This window comes from Trachypithecus francoisi, unplaced genomic scaffold (genome assembly GCF_009764315.1).
Source record: "Trachypithecus francoisi isolate TF-2019V2 unplaced genomic scaffold, Tfra_2.0 Lachesis_group21, whole genome shotgun sequence".
Taxonomy (NCBI): domain Eukaryota; kingdom Metazoa; phylum Chordata; class Mammalia; order Primates; family Cercopithecidae; genus Trachypithecus; species Trachypithecus francoisi.
Genome location: NW_022681467.1, coordinates 57,084,151 through 57,105,318, shown reverse-complemented (window position 1 = coordinate 57,105,318; position 21,168 = coordinate 57,084,151). Strand labels below are relative to the sequence as shown.

Sequence of the window (21,168 nt, the reverse complement as noted above, 5' to 3'; positions counted from 1 at the left end):
AGGCCGTTGGGGGAGAAAGTCTCTCAACAAAACCATAAAACCCATCAAATCCAGCCACCTTCTGATGGAAAAATGACTGCTGCAAAGGTCAGCCAGCCCTCTTCACATTTGGGGGCCAGATTCTGGAGGAGGTTGGTCTGAGGAGCTTGAGGTCATCGTCAACAGCCGGGGCCATGTGGAAGTGAGTGCCAGCGGCTCCGGAGGTCCAGTCACGCGCTGGGAACACGGACTTGCTGTCTGAGAGTCTTCTTGCCGGGAGCCTCTGGAGCCTGGGGGTGGGAGAGTAACTCACCTTTCCCAGGTGTCAGCGGCCAGGCAGGTCACTTCACAGGGACTACAAGAGGAGGACAAGAGCAGGAGGGCAGCTCTGACAGGGCTGGGGTCTGCTTGGCGGAGCAGGGCCTGATGTGTTTACATTAATAACTAATTATAATTAATTAATAACTAATTATAACTAATAAATAAGAGCAAGCCAGCAAGCCTTGGTGTTTCCAGAGCCTGGTGGCTCAATACACATGGACCATGGCTCACCCTGCTGGGTCTTCAAGGCCCTCATGAGATGGACCTGGCATCTCCCTCCTATGAGGTGGGAAAGGTCACACAGGTCACAAAATGGTCCAGTGTCACAGAGCTGATGGCTGAGGACTAGAAACGTGGACTCTCCAGGCAACAGGGTGTACCAGGTCTCCACGGGGGGCTGGTTCCAAGGTGATACAGAGGACAGTGGTGGAGGACAGGACTCTGAAGGCTGACCCCCCTCAATCCTGGCTCCTCCAGGGCCACTAAGGGAGTGGCCGTGCCAAACTGCCCTATGTCAGCACCCCAGCTCTGTGAAAGGAGGTTTAGTAACATGCCTCCTGTCTAGGGTGGTCATGCAGATGAACCCAGCTGGCACGGTGCAGCAGCTGGCATGGGGAGGGCTCCATCAGCGGACCAGAGCAACAGACAGTGGTGCCATTAACCCCTCAAGTGGGCTGAGCCCCAGGACCACCGCAGAGCTTTCCATAGGATCCTGATACTCACCTAAGGTGTCTGCACAGCACGGCTCATCACATTTACAGGATTCAGGAGCCAAACGCCAGTGGCTGTCCCCACCAACAAATCATCCAGAGCCTTGGTAATATCCCATTGTCTTAGTCCATTGGTGTGGATATAAAGGAATACCTGAGGCTGAGTAAGTGATACAGAAAAGAGGTTTATTTGGCTCATGGTTCTACAGGCTGTACCAGAAGCATGGCACGCATCTGCTTCTGGGGAGGCCTCAGGAAACCTCTGCTCACGGCAGAAGGCAAAGGGGAGCCCACGTGTTGAGATCACGTGGCGAGAATGGAAGCAAGAGCAATGAGAGGGAGATGCCAGGCTCTTTCTATAAGGATGAACTCTCCCAGGAACTAGCAGAGTGGGAACTCACTCATTACCGCAAGGACAGCACCAAACCACTCGTGAGCGCTCACCAGGCCCACCTCCAATGGCTGGGATCACATTTCAACATGAGATGTGGAAGGGACAAATACTCAAACCATAGCACCCACTGAAGAAAACAAGAAGACAGGAGAAAAGGTACACTCCTCTTTTAAAGTTTCACTGATGCAAGCCAACCCCAGCATCAGGAAAAAGCAATTCAGCCACTGACCTCTTGGCCGGGCCTCCCTGTGCGCAGGCCCCGCTCGGCTCCCACTGCCTGGCTTTGCCTCCTGATTCTGGCTGAGACGCTCCAAGACATTAGCCGAACAAGGTCAAGTGCAGCCAGAGGTGCCTTCTCCCCTCCTTGGCCTGGAGCCCCTCCTCGGGATCCACGCAGGAGACGTGGATGGACCCAAGATGCTCTGGCATCCAGCTACATGCCACCGGCTAGGCTGGCCAGGCCCACTCCCATCCCAGGCACTGGCTCTCCAGCTGCCCAACCCAGAAAGAGAGACGGGAGGGCAGGCTGTGTGTTCCACAGCCACACATGTCGGAAGAAGACCCTTGGGGGTACAAAGAGCATTCCCCTGTCGACTGCAGGCCCAGACCCACGCCTGCAAGAAGCCTGCTGCAACAGAGGCTGCGAGAGTGACACCATCAGCCCTGAAGCCAGGCTCAGCAGCTGCTTTCCTGAGCCGTGTGCGAACCCTCAGCCAGGCTGCAAACACACAGCTGCTGAAACACAGGACAGGAGATTCCTGCAGCCAGAAAGAATATCTTTTTGCATTTCCACAGTCAAGCGGTTTTGGGGAGAGAAGAGGCGTGTTCCGTAAACACTGGAGAGTGCCCAGCTCCTCTCTGTGTCCCTCCACATCTCATCAGCAGAGGGAGCGTGCCTCCCCTCTCCATCTCTGTTGAACGATCCATTCCCAAACGCAGACCTTTAGATTAACAAAATATTTACAATATATCTATGTGATATTATCTGAGCTATAATCCTTGTTAAGATTCCATTTGACAGAGGAAGTTAATGGGCGGAGAACAAATGTTCCATATACATTTTGATTCCAATGAAATTGTTCCATGTCACGCTTTACAGTATAAAATACCCCATTACTCCACTGAAGTGCCTCATTTGCCTTTCCGGTGGGGTTGAAACACCCAGCATTGTTTCAAGCTGCCCACCTGAGCTGCACTTTGAGATGCTGGTTACATTTGGCAGATACCTTCCCAGATAACACGGTTTCTCTCAAGGGATGCAGCCCCTGGGGAATCCGAAGCTAAACATCCTCTAAGCCTGAAGCCCTGATGCTTTCCCAAAGGTCGGATTCCCTGGGAGATGGAGAGAAACGGCAGAGTCCCAGGTCACAGCCCCAGAATTCCCAGCTCAGTGGGTGGATTCGTTCCCTGTGACTGCTGTAATCAATGACCATAAACTTGGTGGCTTCAGGTAACAGAAATGTATTCTTTTGCAGTTCTGGAGGCTGGAAGTCTGAAATCCCGGTGTCAACAGGACTGTCCTCTCTGCAGATTCTAGGGCAGTGTCCTTCCTTGACCTTCCCACCTTCCAGGGTCTCCAGGCCTTCCTGGACTTGTGGTTGCATTGCTCCAGTCTCTGCCTGTGACTTCACAGGGCCTCCCCCTCCATGTCTGTGTCTTCTCTGTGTCTTGAAAAGACAGTTGTCCTTGGGTTTAGGGCCCACTCAGGTAATCCAGGATGATCTTATCTAGAGATTCTGAAGTTGATTACATCTGCAAAGACCCTTTCTCCAAACAATGTTACATTTCGAGGCTCTGCATGGAGGGATCCTTTGTGGGTCACTGTTGGCACCCTCCAGTAGGTCTGGGACAGGACCCAGCAGGCTGGCGAGTTTAGCAAGTACCCCCAGGCAGGCAGTTCCTGGACCACAGTTGATCATCTTATCCCTCTGCTTTGCACAGGGAAACAGAGGTCCAGAGAAGGAAGGGCCCTCATCCAATTCATCCCTCTCCGGACTCCCCGCCAGCATCTCTCTGCACCCTATCAGGGGCTGCAGCCTGCGTTTCTCCTTGGACCTTCCTGGAAGTGGAAGCGTAGGACTTCACACCTAGCAAACTCACACACCAACTTTCCTTCTTGCTTTTCTAGGCACATCAATATAGATGGCATCTCAACTCACATTTGGGTGGCCAGAACAAATGTAAAGCCAAAAATTTCAACATTTCTCCAATACAGACACACAAACCCAAGGGCACACTGCTGAAAAGACACCTGGAAGGCAAGCCTTTCTCCTCTGCCTTCTCCAGAGACAAAGAGAGCTAGGCGCTTCTTTGGGGAGAGACACAGGGTCCAAAACCCACACCCTGGGAATGGACATTCATTAAATCGTACTCCAAATGGAAAATGCACCCATTCCCGGAGCAAGCACACCTCTCAACACCTGGGGCTGTACCAGGGGCATCTTTCCTGGGCTGGGAAGCACCCAGACCCTCAAGGATCAGCTTCCTATTAGCAAGGCGTGAGCGGCACTCTGGGGCCCTGTGGATATTCATCTGTCGTGGAAGGCTTACCTTAATCCTCCCTAAATCCCCACATACTGTCAGCAAGAAAACACAGTGAATTCAAACGAGGAAGAGTGAGAACGGTCCAGATTGGAAGCTGCTGTGGGCTTCCCAGGCAGTTCACCCTGCGGAGTCCCAAAGCAGCAGATCCCCACCTCAGGACCCAAAGGGACACTGCCCCTCTGAGTCCTAACTACAGCCACGGGGTAAGGCAGGTGGCAGGAGCTCCTGGAGCCAGGCAGGACGGGGTGAGAGCCAGTGGGCTGTGGCTAAGTACTGGAGCGTTCCTTCAGATAGAACCCTCTGACCCACAGCTCATGCCAGGTCACTCAGTGGCTCCATGCCTCAGTTTCCTCAACAGTGAAGTGGAGATGCCACCCCAAACCACTGAGGTCTGTGTAAGATTGTAAGGTCTGTGTAAGATCGAATGAAGGAGCCACTGAGGTCTGTGTAGGACTGAATGAAGGAAACACTGAGGTCTGTGTAAGATCGAACAAAGGAGCCACTGAGGTATGTGTAAGATTGTGAGGTCTGTGTAGGACTGAATGAAGGAAACACTGAGGTATGTGTGAGACTGAATGAAGGAACCACTGGGGTCTGTGTAAGATTGAATGAAGGAGCCGGGTGCAGTAGCTCACACCTGTAATCCCAGCACTTTGGGAGGCCGAGGTGGGTGGATCATGAGGTCAGGAGATCGAGACCATCCTGGCTAACACGGTGAAACCCCGTCTCTACTAAAAATACAAAAAATTAGCCGGGCGTGGTGGTGTGCACCTGTAGTCCCAGCTACTTGGGAGGCTGAGAGAGGAGAATGGCATGAACCCAGGAGGTGGAGCTTGCAGTGAGCTGAGATCGCGCCACTGCACTCCAGCCTGGGCAACAGAGCGAGACTCCGTCTCAAAAAAAAAAAAAGATTGAAGCCACTGAGGTTCGTGTAGGACTGAATGAAGGAACCACTGAGGTATGTGTAGGACTGAATGAAAGAGCCACCGAGGTATGTGTAAGATTGTGAGGTTCATGTAAGACTGAATGAAGGAACCACTGAGGTCCGTGTAAGATGAATGAAGGAACCATTGAGGTCTGTGTAAGACTGAATGAAGGAACCACTGAGGTATGTGTAGGACTGAATGAAGGAACCCCTGGGGTCTGCAGGATTGAATGAAGGTCACCGCACAGTGTGGGACGCATAGAAGTCCTCAGTGTGCGGAGGTCAGTGGGAAACTCACACACACACCTGCTAGGCTCGCTCTGTCGTCAGACGTGCATGTGGTCAGCAGAATCACGGCTCCCCAGAGAGGTACCCACCCTAATCCCAGAGGCTGTGAGCCTGGGCTCTTACAGCGGGGACTTGGCAGAGGTGACTGAATTCAGAATCTTGTGATGGGAGATTATCCGAGGTTACTCAGGGAGGCCCAAGGTAATCACAGGGATTCTTACAATGGAAGAGAAGGATGTAGAGAGAGGTGGACGTGACCAGTGACCCTCAATAACCCTGGAGGACGGCACAGAGATGCTTCGCGGCTGGCTCTGAAAACGGAGGAAGCGGCCAGGAGCCAAGGAGTGCAGAAGCCCCGAGGAGCTGGGAGGCACAAGGACACGGATTCCCCCCGGGAGCCTTCAGAAGGAACCTGCCCTGCAGACACCTAGATTTCAGCACAGAGGCTGGAACTGGACTTCTGACCTTCAGAACCACAAGATAATAACTTTGTTTTAAGCTGCTACATTTGTGGGCATTTGTACTGCAATAAGAAAATAATATAATTTGTAATCTAAGTAAATTCCTCCTGGAAAAGGCAGTGTGGCAGATAAAAACATACAGACAAAGTCCCATACCGAGTGGTCTGGGATGCGCCTTTTAACTACCTTAAGCTGCAGGTCTCATGAAAGTGCTCAATGAGAAGACACATTAGCACATGGTAAGTTCCCTCAAACAGCAGCTCCTCCCCTCCTTCTTGGCCCGACGTGGGGGTTGCCAGGAAAATGGCCTCGGGGAGCACATACTGGGTCAAAGATAATTAAGTAGGGATTTTTGGTTTGGTTTGTTCTCTTTTGTTTAAGAACCAAAAGCAGACATCAGCCAGAGACAATACCGGAGGCCACCAGGAGAGGGCAGCCCAGAGCCCGGGCAAAAAGGCACCAAAATTCTGAGCCTTTTGACGAAAAACAAAGGATTTTACCACCCCAGCTTGCAAGACACCACAGTCCCACTCTGGGGACTGAAAGAGCCGGCAAATGCCATGAGGTTTTACAAGAACACACTCGGGAGAACTTTATCGCCCTTGACGGAAAGAAGCTTCATCCGGCTTATGGTATTTTTTTTATAGTGGAATTCACTTGGAGGAAAAATTGCTTCTTCAAAAAGTCAGAATAATAGGCACACCTTTTGAAAAGATGAATGCTTGCTTGCTCTCTCTCTCTCTCTCTCAGTTCATGATTAGTCCTGGCATCTACTTAACCTAGCTTTCAAAGAAAAAAGAAAGGAAGGAAAGGAGGAAGGGAGGGAGGGAGAGAGCAAGGGAGAGAGGGTGGAAAGAAGGAAGGAAGGAAGGAAGGAAGGAAGAAGGAAGGAAGGAGGGAGGGAGGGAGGGAGGGAGGGAGAGGAGAGGAGAAAGGAGAGGAGGGGAGGGGAGGGAAAGAAGAAGGAGGCAGGGAAGGAGGGAAGGAGGAAAAAGCCCTTTCCTTAATTTTAATCCACCTCCATTTGCAACATAAGAGAAGTCACAAAATTTCCACATTTTTAAATTAGTATAATGGAGCACACAATACAGGTACATACACACCAAATACTCTTCCTTTGAACTTGATTATGAATTTCACTGTGATTATTTTTAACACTGCAAGGTAGAATTAGAAAAATCACTACTTCCGAAACAAAGAAGCCACAGGTCTTGGAAGCTTATACCAACCCAGTTGCCATGCAGTCCCAGAGTGGAAGTGACCCTGCGCACAGGAAGGTCACCCCTGGAGGCAAAGGGGTGCAAAAGGCCTTCACCACAAGGGGGCTTGGTAGAAAAGGGGAACCCACGTGAACCTTGGAAAGCACCACATCTTCAGACTGTTTCAAGTTATAGCAAGCACATTGCTCTCTCTAAGCTTAGAATACAAGATCTCTGCAGACACCCAGGACCCCGATACGGGCAGAAAGGCCATGGCAGCCTCAGGACCAGCTCTCACGGCATCTGCTCAAGAGAGGCTGTCAGGGAGCCCCGCCCCAGCTGGCCAGCTGCAAGGTCCTGGCACTTTCTCTCCATCTGTAACCAGCCTCACTAAGGCTCCCGGTGCCCCGTGTCACAATGTGAGTGTAGACAACGATGGATCCGTGCATAAACCCAGCTCAGATGGAATGTGCTCAGGGCTTCCAGGACCGGCCGGACTCTGCTCTCAGCTCCCTCTCTGCACGGCTTCCCCCGCTCTGGCAGAGTCTGAAATCCAAGTGAGAGCTCTGCTCTGGGACTGCTCGCTGCATGCTCCGAACTGAAAGCTCCCACTGGCATTGCAGAAGGCGCGGGCTCTTCTAATCCCAGGGCTGGTTTTGCAAACCCCCGGTATCCGGAGTTTAGACCCACTTCAGTTGAGCCTTATACAGGAGCAACTGCAACCAAGCACTTCCCGACACACTGAGGGCCTCTGTTTACTGCACATATCTGTGTGCCTGGTCACTGCTGGTTTTACGGCTGTGGCCCTGAACATCTGGGTCCGATCCTGTCTGCACATGACAGCAGAGCTCTAAAACCATCTTCTTTAACATTAATTTGGAGACAGGAGTGAGCTAAATGCCTAGGCCTGCACAAAGAGGGAAAACAGAGCAAATCTCATACCCGTAGGCCAATCTCCAGAACTCACTGATCTTCAGTTACTGATCCATAAAATGGGAACAATCTTACCTCCCTGGAAGGGCTTTTGTGAAGGTTAGATGAGATATCATATACCAAGGACTGGACAGAACATAATGTTATTATAACATTATAATTCTGCAAAGCCTCATGCTCCCTCATCTGAAGACTCATTAAAACACATATTTCTCAAATGCAAAACCTTAATCTTTAAGTCGCAGCATCAATGAGTTCACACATCCTCATTTCTGTAGCTGGTGCGTGCACTGCCTTCTACAACGAAAGGGGTCTGCTCAGTGGCAGTGAGCATAGAGAAGCAGCGGTTAGGAAGCTTGCAGGGTGGGAATCCTGATCCACTGACTTAGGAATCAAGTGATCTGGGGCAGGTGTGGCCGCCTCCTTGAGCCTAGATTTCTCATGGGTAGCAGCAGGGCCACTGACCACAGCTCCCTCTTGAGATGAAAGGCAGCGCCATGAGAAGCAGCTGCACACAGGCGCACGCAACTGTGCAGAGCCCAGCAGGGCGGCAGCATTCTGCCTTGCTTTGTTTCTAACCAGGGCTACCAGGACCCTCTCTCAGCGTGAGATTTGGCCTGCAGACGACGCACCATGCAACACTTTCTGTGCTTTATTCCTGGGCTGGTCCTACCTTTTATCTGATAGCTACCCCTTTCTAAGGACAGGATATACACTTCCCTTTCTGAACCTCTTAATCCTGGGACCAGGCAAAACTATAATAGGGAAAAGCTGCTGGAAACCTCAAACAATAACAGCCCCCTGAAAAGGTAAGAACCACCCCCAGAGATGGCCAAAGAGATCCCATGGACTCCATCCTGGGCTCTGCGTGCCCATTTTCAGGGATCCCTGAAGTGACCACCCACGGAGGCAGTGGACATCTGGGTGCTCAGAAAGAAGCAGCCTTCTGACTTCAACAGCAAGAAAGTCCGGGCAAGCCACCAATGGGGTCTGAGTCCCACTCAGTCTTCACATAATTCTGCTTATCTATAGAGACCAAGGTTCCCTAGAACCAGTGGATATTGTGACCAGAGGCAAACCCCAATACATAACTTCTGGCTTCCTGGAAGAGGATCACTACGAGATCCAGCAAAGAGTTTACATTTTCTGGTAGGGGTTCAGATAGTCCTGGCTTAATATATCTAAGGGTTCTTTCATCTCTTGGCCATAAGACAGTCTGGAGTAGTGACTGTTCATTTATTCAACAGTTACCAAGTATTCATGACATGCTCTCTGCAATCCAGTGTGCTAGGTGCAGACACCAATTCACAAAGGAGCAGAGGAGGGCCTTTAAAGCAAGAGCAAATGGCCAAGGTCCAAGGAACACAGGAGGGTAGAGGGAGCCTAAAAACCCAGGCTCAGGACAGAGGTTAACTTTGGTAGTGTGCACAGCTTTCCCCAAGTCAGGGAATGCACTTGGCTGCACGTGACAACAAAACCAAGCATGGTGTTTTGACCTTATTTTTCTCACCACTCAGGAGACAGTGAGTCGAGGGCTCTGCCATTGTTCGAGGATGCCTTCTGGGAACCAATTTGTTCCATCCTCATAGTCACAAAATGGCTGCTTTATCGCAGCCATCACATCTGAGTTCCAGATAGGAAAACGAAGTAAGAGCAAAGGGCAGAAGGCACGGCCAGCTCAGTTTGTTCCTTGTTACCAAGAATAAAAACGGCTTTCCCCAAAGCCTAACCTAATAGACTAATCTAATTAGATACCAGTGACCAGAAAGAAGCCACATTGCCACCTTGGTGTAATGAGTCTAGAGGTGTATTAAACAGGGCACATTGTCAGCCAATGGACTAGCACAGATGAGGTTTGTTGGCGAGGGAGAGAGAGAGAGAATCAATCCTGGACAGGCAACTTCCAATGTCTAATAATTCTAGGCATACATGGTTGGCTTATCATTAGTACCACTTATTTGAATATTCACAGCAGCTCCCTCTCTGCTGTGAGTTAACCAAAGCAACTCAGAAACAGGAACAGTGTCAGTATTTTCTGACTCATTCATTACTTCATTTGACTAATACTGACTGCACAGCCACCATGCATTAGGCCAGCGCTGGATATCGGGTATACAGGAAGACAGATTGACATTCTTGCTGTGTATCTAGAATGCCTCTGCCCTGGAAGAGTTGCCTATCTATGCAGAGGTGGTTCAAACCAAACTGCATGGGCAAAGAGCCTATCTTCGAACTACTTGTAAAGACAAGATCACAGTACTCCTGGCCATGCAGTGCAGCAGAAATGGCAGATTCTTAGATATGGATTCCAGACACCCACATCTGATCTCTCTTCAACCATGCCTCTGTCTGAATGCCTTTGTATGCAAATGAGTCGTTCACTCATTCAGCAATTCACTGTCTGTCGACTCTGCTTCGGGTATAGTGCTGGGCACTGGGGAAGGTCTACTCAGCATCCATGCCTCCTTCTTCCTTCCCAGAACGAAGCCCCAATTCTGTTCTGAGATGAGCAATTTGGACACCTACCACGTGATGGATTATAATGGATCTAAGACACACATGACAATGCACTTCTCTGCATTCCCAGAGCTCCATCCCCATCAGTTCAGCTAGGAGTGGCCTGTGACCTAGTCAATGACAACTTCTGCAGAGATTCTCAGAAAGTGTTTGTTTTCCTGGTACAGGGAAGAAATGCAGATGGTGCTACTATCTGCACCTTCTTCTGCTCTGAACTCAGAAGCAACGACTGGAACCACAGCAGCCAGTTTGCAGTGACGAGGCACTAAATGACACACTAAAGATGGCAGAATGGGAGAAGAGGATTAGGCAGGCACATGACCGTGTCCCTTGTCTGCTGCTCCAGCATGTGGCCACCTATGTCTGCACTCACAGTTATGTAAGAAAAATTCACCCCCATGTATTTGAGATTATGTGAATTGGGTTTTATTCTGTTGGCCAAAAACATCCTGAAATGATATAAATAGAAAACAAGAATGACAGAGCTCTGGCTGGGGGTGGTGGCTCACGCCTGTAATCCCAGCACTTTGGGAGGCCGAGGCAGGCGGATCACGAGGTCAGGAGATGGAGACTACCCTGGCTAACATGTGAAACCCCGTGTCTACCAAAAATACAAAAAAAATTGGCCAGGCGTGGTGGCAGGTGCCTGTAGTCTCAGCTACTCGGGAGGCTGAGGCAGGAGAATGGCATCAACATGGGAGGCGGAGCTTGCAGTGAGCTCAGATCGCGCCACTGCACTCCAGCCTGGGCGACAGAGCGAGACTCTGTCTCCAAATAAAAAAGAATGGCAGAGCTCTTCCCCTCAGAAACCTGAGAGTTTAAGTAAGAGAGATGAATGGCCAGATAATGTAAGTTCTCCAATAAGGAGGTAGAGGGTGGTAGAGGGTATACAAGATGGTCCCTCTCCAATAAGGTGGTAGAGAGTACACAAGACGGTCCTAAATGAATTGAGAAATGGGGAGAGGCAAGGCTTTGCTGAGGACGTCATGTTAAGTCATTAGAAACAAGCTCCTCTTTCTATACTCTGTACATGGTGTACCCATGTTAATATACTTTGTATACTCTATACATAGTGTACCCACATTAATCCGATGATGCCAGGCTCCACCCCATCCCCAGTGAACAGTGTTTCCACTCACCTGTTCCCGCTTCGTTCCAGGATAGAGGGCAGATACGACCCAGGAGTCCTCAGTTCCCGCTATGCTACCTAGGACTCTCCCGCCTGTACGAGTTTTCTGCTATGAATCGGGTCTGGGTGTGCCTAGACTCCGCCCACCACGCGGGAGAGCAATGCAGGTCATGGTACTAGGCTGCAGCTTCCGGACGGGCTGGCCATTAATTATTAACAAAGCAGAGAAAAAGACACCAGCTTAGCCATCACCCCAGACTAAACTACGGTTTAGAGAACACTACATTTTAGCCTAAGGCAAACGGCTTCACCGTCCTATTATAGATATGACCATGCATCAGTGATCAGGGCCATAAGTGAATTATCCTAAAAGCAAAACTGTAGCATAAGAGTATATGTAATTGCATGCAAATACTCTCCAGAAAAAGCAGAGACAGGGGACACAGGAGTGGCATCTAGGAAGGCTCCCATCAGCAGCTAAGTCCTGCATTTCCGCACTTCGCGGCTCCGCTTCTCAGAAGGTTCGTAATACATAGTATTTGCTACCCTATTGGGGAAAACTATTTTAAGCCTAATTAGCATGAAATTTTTAGAATGCAAATGCTTTTCATTTAGACATAAAACAAAATGCCACGACATTTCTTCCATCCATTTATCATAAACAAGTTAATTACTGTGTAACAAATCGCTCCTGCTGGAATCTGTATGTTTGGGGCTGCTGTGAGCTGACTCAGTCAAAGGGAAGGAGCCATGGAGCGGCCGCTAATAGCTCATGGCCTACTCAGAGGAACACGGCCACTCTGTGAAGCTGCACTCATCAAATTAAGGTTAAGCTCTCTCCGCTGGAATAACTCAATTATAAGTAGTCATTATCTGTTTAACTTGATTCCTACCAGAATAACAGAAACACCATGCTTCCTGTCTCCTCTTCACACAGGCCTCCTCACCGTGGTCTTGTAGTTTCAAAGTACTCTGCGTACAGAGAGAAATGTCACTGTGCCCTGGTTTCAGGGCCTGTCAGCCTTAGCTCTTGCCTCCATATGTGCAAAATTATTTGTCAGATATAAAACATCTCTTTCTTCCTGAGACTCTACACCTTCAGAAGAATGAGTGGAAGAAAACAGTGAGAAGGGAACCCACACAGGCGCAGGAAAAGCAATGCGACTATAGCCCCTAGAGGAGGGGCAGAGAGGACCCAGCAGGTCCAGGTGCTCAGGAGATTCTCTGCAATTCTTCCCTGAACCAGCCCTGGGCTGGGCTGCACACGTAAGTCAATGGACGCTTGGAAAATGAGTCCACACAATGTCTGAGCTGGTCCAGAGTCACCCAGGGTCACGTGACTCTTGATACCCCACGAGGCGAACACCACCTGGCCACAGGGGCCAGGCTGCCATGAGGCCAGTGGTCTAGGCTCTCCCACCACACCAATCAGGAGCACAGTGCAGTTTGGCCTGGACCACTGGGAGTGGAGATCCCCACACAACACACCATGAAAGGGAAGAGATGCTCGTGTGAAATCTCACGTCGTGTTGTAGGAAGTATGAGAATTTGTCATTCTCTTCTGTAGTAAGCAGTATTTATTAATAAAAAGGAGGCATTTTTCTTAAGTGCCTGAGTAAAATTGGATACTCCTGGGTCTTAACATATTTGGCCACATAATCAGAGAGCTTAAGGATGCTGGTTTCAGCACAGCAGGACATGCACACAGCTGACTGCAGTCAGCGCCCCACGAGTTATAAGGGATCGTACAATGCACTGAGAGTGAAGGATCCTCCGCAGGCCTTCTCTAGGGGTCCACTGAGATTCTCAGTAAAGCAAACGATCCTGAAAATGGCCTACCCATTCCAACTCCGAAGTGACAAAAACAGCGCAATGAACAGAGCAGCTCTTGAAAACTCTTTACTATGTATGCCCTCTTAGATTGCACATCCATTCTACTCCTAGGTCAACTGCCTAGAGATTTTTTATTTTTTTGATAATTAATGAGTCAATAGTATCACAGTTTAGATAACAAAAATAAGTCAGAAAATTTGGATTGGGTGCAAAATAAAAATCTTATCCACATAACCAGGAATCAACAAGTTCTGTCTTGAAGGGCGAGGATCTGAAAAATCACTATAAGCGTGAGCGAGTTCACGCACATGCATGCACACAAACACACACACAGGAACTACTGTCAGTTCTGCAGGGAAAAATTTACCTTCTCTGGGACACAAAACCGGTAGGGCAGTCAACAGTCCCGAATGCGGAAACTTAGCTTCGATACTTTATCCAACATTCTTTTCCTCTATTGCTTTGAAATCAACTCAAAGGCTGCCACTTCCAGGAAACTGATGCAGAGAAGAAAGGCTCACAGCCAAGGTGCTCACGGCAGAACTCTGCAACCTCCGGGAAGGAAGAACTGATTTATGTTCCCTCTCATGCAAATATAAAGTTTAATGAGTTTGTCTTGAAAGGGAAACAGACCAATAAGCAGGATGATCTACTGTCATCTGAGTTTTGAAGCTGTCTCTGACTTTCCCTTCACAAGTGTGGATATAATCCTGCAATTACGATCAAGCTAATTGGTAGTTCCCTCCTGCATGTGTGTTTTCGTGTTGTCAGTGGGGCAGTAATGAAAATGAATGCCACATTTGTGAACAGACCGTCTGTAGGCTTATTTACTGCATTTCCAACAACATCGTCTGCTTTATCATACATTTCAAAGCAGGGATAATTTAAGTCTCCAGAACTTCATACATAAAAATACTTGGTAAGAAAGTCTCTCTGCACACTATTTGGGTGATGTTACATCCGAATTACAGTTTGTTGCCCAGGAAATGATTCACTTCACTCAAAAATGACAGGGATTCTGAATCATTCACCTGTTATGCAAAACGCCTTTCAGGTCAACCAATTTACACCTCCTGCACTTCACCACCATCGTTTTGCACAAAGACGAGGCAAGCCTTGCCTCTCCCCTCTACAAGTTTCCCCAAGGAAAAGCACGGCAGACGAGGCAAGCCTTGCCTCTCCCCTCTGCAAGTGTCCCCAAGGAAAAGCACGGCAGCAAATCACTCCCACCCTCCACGCCCCGCCCTACCTTGAAGTAGCTTCTCCCCTGCTAGAATATTTTGGGAGATTAATGCCGTGTAATCGTCTTCAGAGAACCCAGCCTTGCAGGTCTCTCGGGTTGTAAGGTCCTCATTATGGGCCTGGGAACACAAAGGGGAGAGGGTAAAACAGTAATAAGTTCACATAAATTTAATCCAACCGACATTTATCCAGGGCCTGCTGTGCAAAAGGTCTCTGGCTAAGAGAGAAAGGCTGTCAGGCCACAGACTCCACCCAGACGCCATATCCCCGTGTCTGCTCCTCTGCTCTCTGGGGACTTTAGGGAGCACTCTAGAGGCTGTAGACCCCGAGCATCCTTCCCCAGCCCCACACACAGCAGGATGCGCTGTAGGGAATAAAGGACGGACTGATGGCGAAGCCAGGCCGTCCAGGGCCTTATTGGCAGAGGAGATGCCTGAGGAATGTCCAAAAAGCAGAGACAGAAGACTTCAGTCGCTGCTCCCAAAGCCACTAAGGGAAGGGAGGCCAAAGTGTGGGCGGCTCTGCAGACCATTCGCGCTTTGGGCCCAACGCTCCACACTCTTGGTAAGGCGGAGGCGGCAGCTTCTTAGACCTCTTCGGGTCACCGGGAGGAGGAGAAAGAGGAGAGCAAGAAAGAAGATTCTCTAGGACTAGGTCCAGAGTGGGGCGAAGAAGGCAGCTCTGCGGGAGGCTGCCGGTGGCTGGGGTGGAGAAGGCGGTGGAGTGCTTCCACCTTTTAGTCTTCAGCCCGCATTTTCACCCTCGGAGCCCCCATCTCCAGCCCAGGCAGGGAGACAGCTCCCCTAACTGACCAGAAAGAGGGTCTCCTCCTGTCCTCCGGAGCTCGCTCGCCTTTCCTGCTCAGTGGGGAAGTCTAGAGCCCGTGGCACAAGGCCAGGGAAGGATGGGGTGGGCGACAGGGCCATCTCCCAAGCTTCTAGGAGGGGGCGTGACAGGCAGAAGGAGGTGGTGGAGGGAGAGGCAGTGTGTGCAAGCAGGAAGCCAGCCCCGCTGCAGGAGCAGGAGCAGGAGCAGGAGCAGGAGCAGGAGCAGGGGCAGGAGCAGGAGCACAGCGGTGCTCGGCTCCCCGGCGAGCGCAGGAAGCCCCGGGCGCAGCCCGCACCTGGCAGTGGCGCCTCCCGCCCGCCGCCTTCTCCAGCCCTGCGCGCTGCCGTCGCCCGCCCATGCTTTGGCTCCTGAGGCCGCCCCCACCCCGGAGCTCCAGGACTCCAAACGCCGACCCCGAGGAGGGCACCCCTCTGCCCCCAGCACCGAGGGAGGAGAGCTGGACGCAGGGTAATTCCTTACGAAAAGCTCTAAACCGCGGCTTTCCTTATCGGCCACGAAGCTCCAGATCGCACCCGCAGCCCGGTGGGAGGCTCAACTCGTCCAGGAAAGTTTCGACCGGCCCCGAGCGTGTGCCCAGCACACCCCCCAGCGCCCCGCGGCCTCGGAGCGGGCCTCCCGCCGCTGGCACTTGTTTATTTCCGAGGTTGCAACAGCGCTGCCCGGGAGGAGGCAGCGAGGCCGATCGGCCACGAGAGGGGGTTCCTGCAACTCCCGCCGCCCCTCCGCCTCCGCCCAGGGGCGCCCCCGGAGCCGCCGCGCACTCTGCCCCCGCGGGCCGCGCACCTCGCCAGGCGCAGAGCAAAGCCAGCGATCCGGTCCGCGGGGCTCTGCAGAGGAAGCGGGAGACCCGCTCGCCCTCCCGCGCCGCGCCCGCCTGGCGTCCGGCTTCCCGGCCCAAGCTCGGCCCCGCTCCCAGCCCCCGGGGCCTCGCTGGACACGCGGGCTCCAGCCCCGCCGAGGGCTGGGGGGTGAGAGTGCCCCGCAGTCCTACCCCGCCGTCCACCCGCAGCACCAGTCCTGCCGGCACCCAAAAAACTGAGCGGCGCTGCGCAGCGGACCCCCAGGCCTTGGGCAGGAGAGGTCGGGCAGGCGCCCCGCACTCCCGGATCCCCGGCCTGCAGCCGCCGGGCGCCTCACACCTTCAGGCACGGCCGGGGCTGGGCTCGGCAACTCCCGCGGCGCGCGGCTCCCGGGCGATGGGGGGCGCGCCGGCTCCGCCAGTGGGAAGCCTGCCCCGTGCAGGCAAGCCGAGCTCCGGGCAGCGGCTACAGGCTTTGGGCGGCCCAGGGAGGCTCGGCGGGTCCGGTGCAGGCGGAGCTCCCCGGGTCCTCCACCGAGCCCCACTCCCACCCCGCTCCGCCACTCCCCGCTGCCCAGGCGGCTTCCCGCTCCTGCCGACCGCAGGCAGCTTCGCGAAGCTCGGGCGCCGGGCTGGATGCAGCGGGGAGCGCGGCAGGGGAGCCCGGGAGAGCCTTGCCGGGTGTGTGCGCGCCCTGCGGGCTCCAGGGACGACCTCGCGCTGCCCGGGGCTTCCGAACGGCAGGGGCGGGAGGCGGCAACTTACCCGGAGCGCCCCGGAGAGCGAGAGCAGCAGGAGGAGCACGCCGGCGCCCGCGGTCATCTTCCCTGCCGCCAGCCCGGTGCCCGGCACCGGGAGCCCGCTCCCTTCTGCCGCCACCGCCGCCGCCGAGACCACCGCCGCCGCTCCCCCGCGCCCGCCCGGAGCCTCCAGCCCCGCTGCGCCCGCCGCGCTCGCCGCCCGGGCTCCGGGAGCCAGGCCAAGTCCGGCCGGCGGCGCGTTCCCTCAGGCCGGTGCGTCCGCCGGCCTCGCAGCCGCCCGCGCCTCTGTTCCGCGCGCTCCGAGCTGCAGGTGAATCCGCGGCCGCCCCGCCGAGGCCCCGCCCCTTCGCCCGGCCCCTGCGCTCGCTCTGCCGACGCGGGCCTTAAAGGCGCAGCGCCCGCGCGCGCCCCCCGCGCCGCAGCAGCCCAGCCCAGCCCCGGCCCCCCCGGATGTCTGGAGCCCGGTTGCGGCCGAAGAGGCCAAGGACGCTCGGTCTCCAGGGGGAAAAAGCGAGGGTGTGGAGACTAAAGACAGCGCTGGGGTTTCCGTCCCCACACCCGGGGCACCCCTTCTGGATGGGGCGTTCCCGTGGTGGTCTTAGTCCGACTTCCCGCCGGGGCCCGCGGCGGTAGTGGGCACTTCCATTATGTCCTTTATTTCTCGAGTCTCCTTGCTAACTCCCCTGACCCGGGCCTACCTCGTCTGTTTCCACCTAGAGCAGATGAGCAGAGGGCCAGGCTGAGATTTCAGCCCGCCGGGCTTTGCACACCCTCCGGCTCCTAGGAAAACTCAGAGCCTCTGCCCAGGCTAGGGATGCGCCCTAAGGATTGGGGACGGTACTAATTCCTGTGTGTGCATCAAAACACACGGTTAGGCCTCAGCAGCCAAGAAAGAAATTAGAAGCTCCAAGAAAGAAAGAAGTGCCCAGACAGGAGCTGTCAGGATTGTCTGCGCCGACGGGCTGGGCCGGCTCCAGCTCCCTTTGCGCTGCACGGGTGATTGCTGAACTGGGGGGCACTTCTTTAAGGGTCATCAGGTAAAATATATGTAGTTTGGACAGTGAGTAAATGTTTCTACACTTTTCCTTTTGGCTTGGAGATTTAAAGAAATACGGTTTTGTTTGTTCAGATACATCCAATTTTCTTTGGGTTTTCAGGGACTCTATGTCCAGAATACATTAGTTCTGGTTTAAGAAATAGGTTGCAAAGGAGAGGGTGGAAGATTGTTGAGCTCCAAGATCAGAGTCCACTTAGGCAAGCCAGTAGAGAAAGCTACAGAGCAGCCGCTCCCCTCGTTCCCTCCCAGAACCCCCACCCTTGGGGGCAGGGTGGTCTCCTGGTTAGAGCTCCGCCTTACACTTAAGGAAACCAGATTTCAGATAACCCCAGAGGACCAGAGTAAGCACTACATCCTAGAGCACAAAGCGAGACTTTGTCCCACTCCCCGCCTCACCGAAGAAGGAGAGATTACCAGTTGACATGGCTGGATGTTTAGACTCACTCGGAGGTCCTGCATAGCCAGTGAGGTTTCATGAACAAACCCATCCAAAATCCTCATGGACAGAGAATTCCATTCCTCGGCCATGTGCCTGTCCCTTTGAAAGACGCCCCCTCCGCTTTCCTCCTTATTCAAGGTGCTTCACCACTGTTCAAGTGACATCAGAAGCTGTCCAAGACTGCTTTAGACACCAAGACAGCTCTCTTGTCTTGTGTCCCTGGTCTATTTTCTTAAAATATCTGTCGCTGGGGATACACCTTTGTCTACAGGAGGCCTGAGCATTATGCGAGTTCTTTCTTTGAAGAGGCATCACAGAGGCCCGCATTTGCTCCAATGTGCTCTGTGGAACTGTTGAAGCGCTGAGGAGTGCACCAATTTGAAAAAGAAAAGGTATGACTCCATGGCAGGGAGAATGGGGTCCGGGAGCAGGTGAGTCCTGAACTCCAAACACTGGGTTAAGCACATCTCCCTCTACTACTGAATGAATCTTGAGTCTACTGCAGCGTGATTTCCAGAAAGGGTAGAGCTTGGCAATAGCCAGCACTTACAAGGTGCTAGCTATGTGCCAGGTACATGTGTAGGAGCTTTATGTAAAGTTGCTCTTGGAGTCCTCCTAACTCCACATACAGTCAGGAAGAGGAAGGTGCAGAGGGCAGGCACGGGGCACGGGGGAAGCTGTAGTGCCAGCATTCTCACCCAGAGCTGGGACCCTGGCGCACGCAGCATGGCCCCAACTTTGTTCAAAGAAACCTTCTTACACAGCTGTAATGTCTTATGGGAACTCGAGTCTTCAGAAATACATAGTTTCAGAATCACTGCAGTAACTGATAGGAGTCCAGTAGAGAGCATTGGTTTATCAGACTTACTCTGAATGCAGCAGCAAAGATTGCTGAGACAGAAAGGGAAAATATGGCCTAAAATACAAAGCAGTGGCTCCAAAGCACGGTCTTCAGCCTGTCACTCTGAGTGTGGTCCCCAGACCAGCAGCATCAAGAACCCCCAGGAGCTTGTTAAAAATGCAGAAACTCAGGCCTTACCCCAGACCTGCTACACTGATTCTCAATGTTGACAGGATTCCCTGCCTCGCCCACCTCTGGTCCGCAATCATCTGCATCAGAATCATAGAGAAACTCATGAAAAATGCAGATTCCTAGGCTCCACCTGAAATCCACAGACTTGGAGCTTTTGGGAGTGGGGCCTGGAAGCTGACCTTGTAACATTCTCTCCAGTCCATGCTCATGCCACTAGCATTTGAGAATCATGACCTGTCCCACAGACAGTACATCCCAGGTAACAGAACAGCAGCTGGGAGCATCAGAAAAATGCTCTCTCCTATGCCCCACCCTGGATTTCCAGAACCTGGACCTTCAGGGGTGGAGCCTGAGCCTCTGCCTGGGGTAGCTGGAGAAACCCTGGCACGGTGTTTGGCACATTGTCCAGGGGAGCTGTGGCCTGCCATTGCTCCACCCCATGTGGGGAGGACCACAGCTGGCCTAGAAGAGGAGCTAGTCTCTCTGCATTTTGGATAAAGAGCCCCAGAAAAATGTGCGCATTTGTTTCTAAGAGAAATTAAGGGAATGCATTGGGGAGGTAGGTGTATAAGTGACTGTTTACTCTCAACACCTGTAAACTGTTGACTGTAATTGGACTACAGATGTTTGCTAAGCTTGATAGACTTCTCTGTCTCCCTCTTGTTGAGGTGAGTCTGGGAAGGGGTTCATCTTTAGAAGCAAAAACCAAATGCTTGTCTCAGGGCCACATTTCCCTATTTTCTTTGGATATTAATTTCCTTCCCTATTGACAGTTATTATTTTAGACACTTCAATGTTAGACAAAAAGGCTGTTTTGTACAGAAAGCAGTGAGATGTTGGCAAAAGGTGTGTTCATAGAATAAAACATTGTCTTTGTGGGCGATTGAAGATATTCGAGGCACTGTGGAAATGAATGAAATCAGCCTGCTACCCAGCTCAAGAAAACTCCATGCATGCAATAGAGAAGAGCGATCTTAAAGCAAAAAGCAAAGGAGAGAGATTGAGAGGGCGAGCAGGCAGCAGAGAGACCAGTACAAATCGCTCCCTGCCTTCCATTCCAATAACGCTCACCCACCGCGGTGCAGCTACACTGGGAATAAAGAAAGGAATAGAGTTATTGTTTTAGGCTTTTCAAAATCTATATTTCTCCATGAACAGGGATCCCTGTGTACTGTGTGGCAGGTACTGTGTCGAAGGTTTTCCGTCATGGTCCCATGCGATCCTCACATAGGACGGAAGTGGTGATGCCCCTGGTCCACACACAGAGGACAGACTTGGGTATGTGAGTAGCCTGGCCTGGGTCACCCGCCAGCATGGGGCGGGCTGAGATTCTACTCCAGGCAGTGTGACTTAGGACTTAGGGGCATGGCCGTGAGGCCTTGGTGTAGAAATCCCAGGGGGAATGATGCAAATTTCTCCTTCCAACCTGGGGCTATCTTCTTTCCTTTTCCAGTCTCATGCTCAGCCTGGCCCACTTGCCACTGGCAGAAGCCTGACTGACCCTCTAGTCCACCCAGAAGCACATGCCCCCGTCCAGGCTCTGTGCTGTGCCTCTGCTGCTCCCTCCGGAGCTCCTTTCTCTCGGACCACTGAGTTGGCTTTAGCTGCCTCAGAGCCTGGTGCACACCTCTCTCTTCGCAGTGTGGTGGAGTTCCTTTCTGTGTGTCTGCCCCCTGGCCACTCCGAGAACCTTGAGGGCGGGGAAACAGGATGTTCTCCTCCCCCGATGTGGCCCAGGCTCTAACCCTTGGGGTC

General features: G+C 52.5%; 1 protein-coding gene across 1 annotated transcript in view; it reads right to left on the bottom strand.

Annotated features, from left to right (window-relative positions):
* CDH4 (cadherin 4) overlaps positions 1-17,155 on the bottom strand; it is a 681,345-nt gene extending 664,190 nt beyond the window's left edge. The window contains exons 1-2 of the mRNA XM_033186955.1: positions 16,889-17,155; positions 14,483-14,594 (exon numbers count right to left, since the gene is read on the bottom strand). Of these exons, the coding sequence (XP_033042846.1) occupies positions 14,483-14,594; positions 16,889-16,945 (169 nt within the window). The 5' untranslated portion in view covers positions 16,946-17,155. The remainder of the gene's footprint in view (positions 1-14,482; positions 14,595-16,888) is intronic.
* Between the last annotated feature and the right edge of the window lie 4,013 nt (positions 17,156-21,168).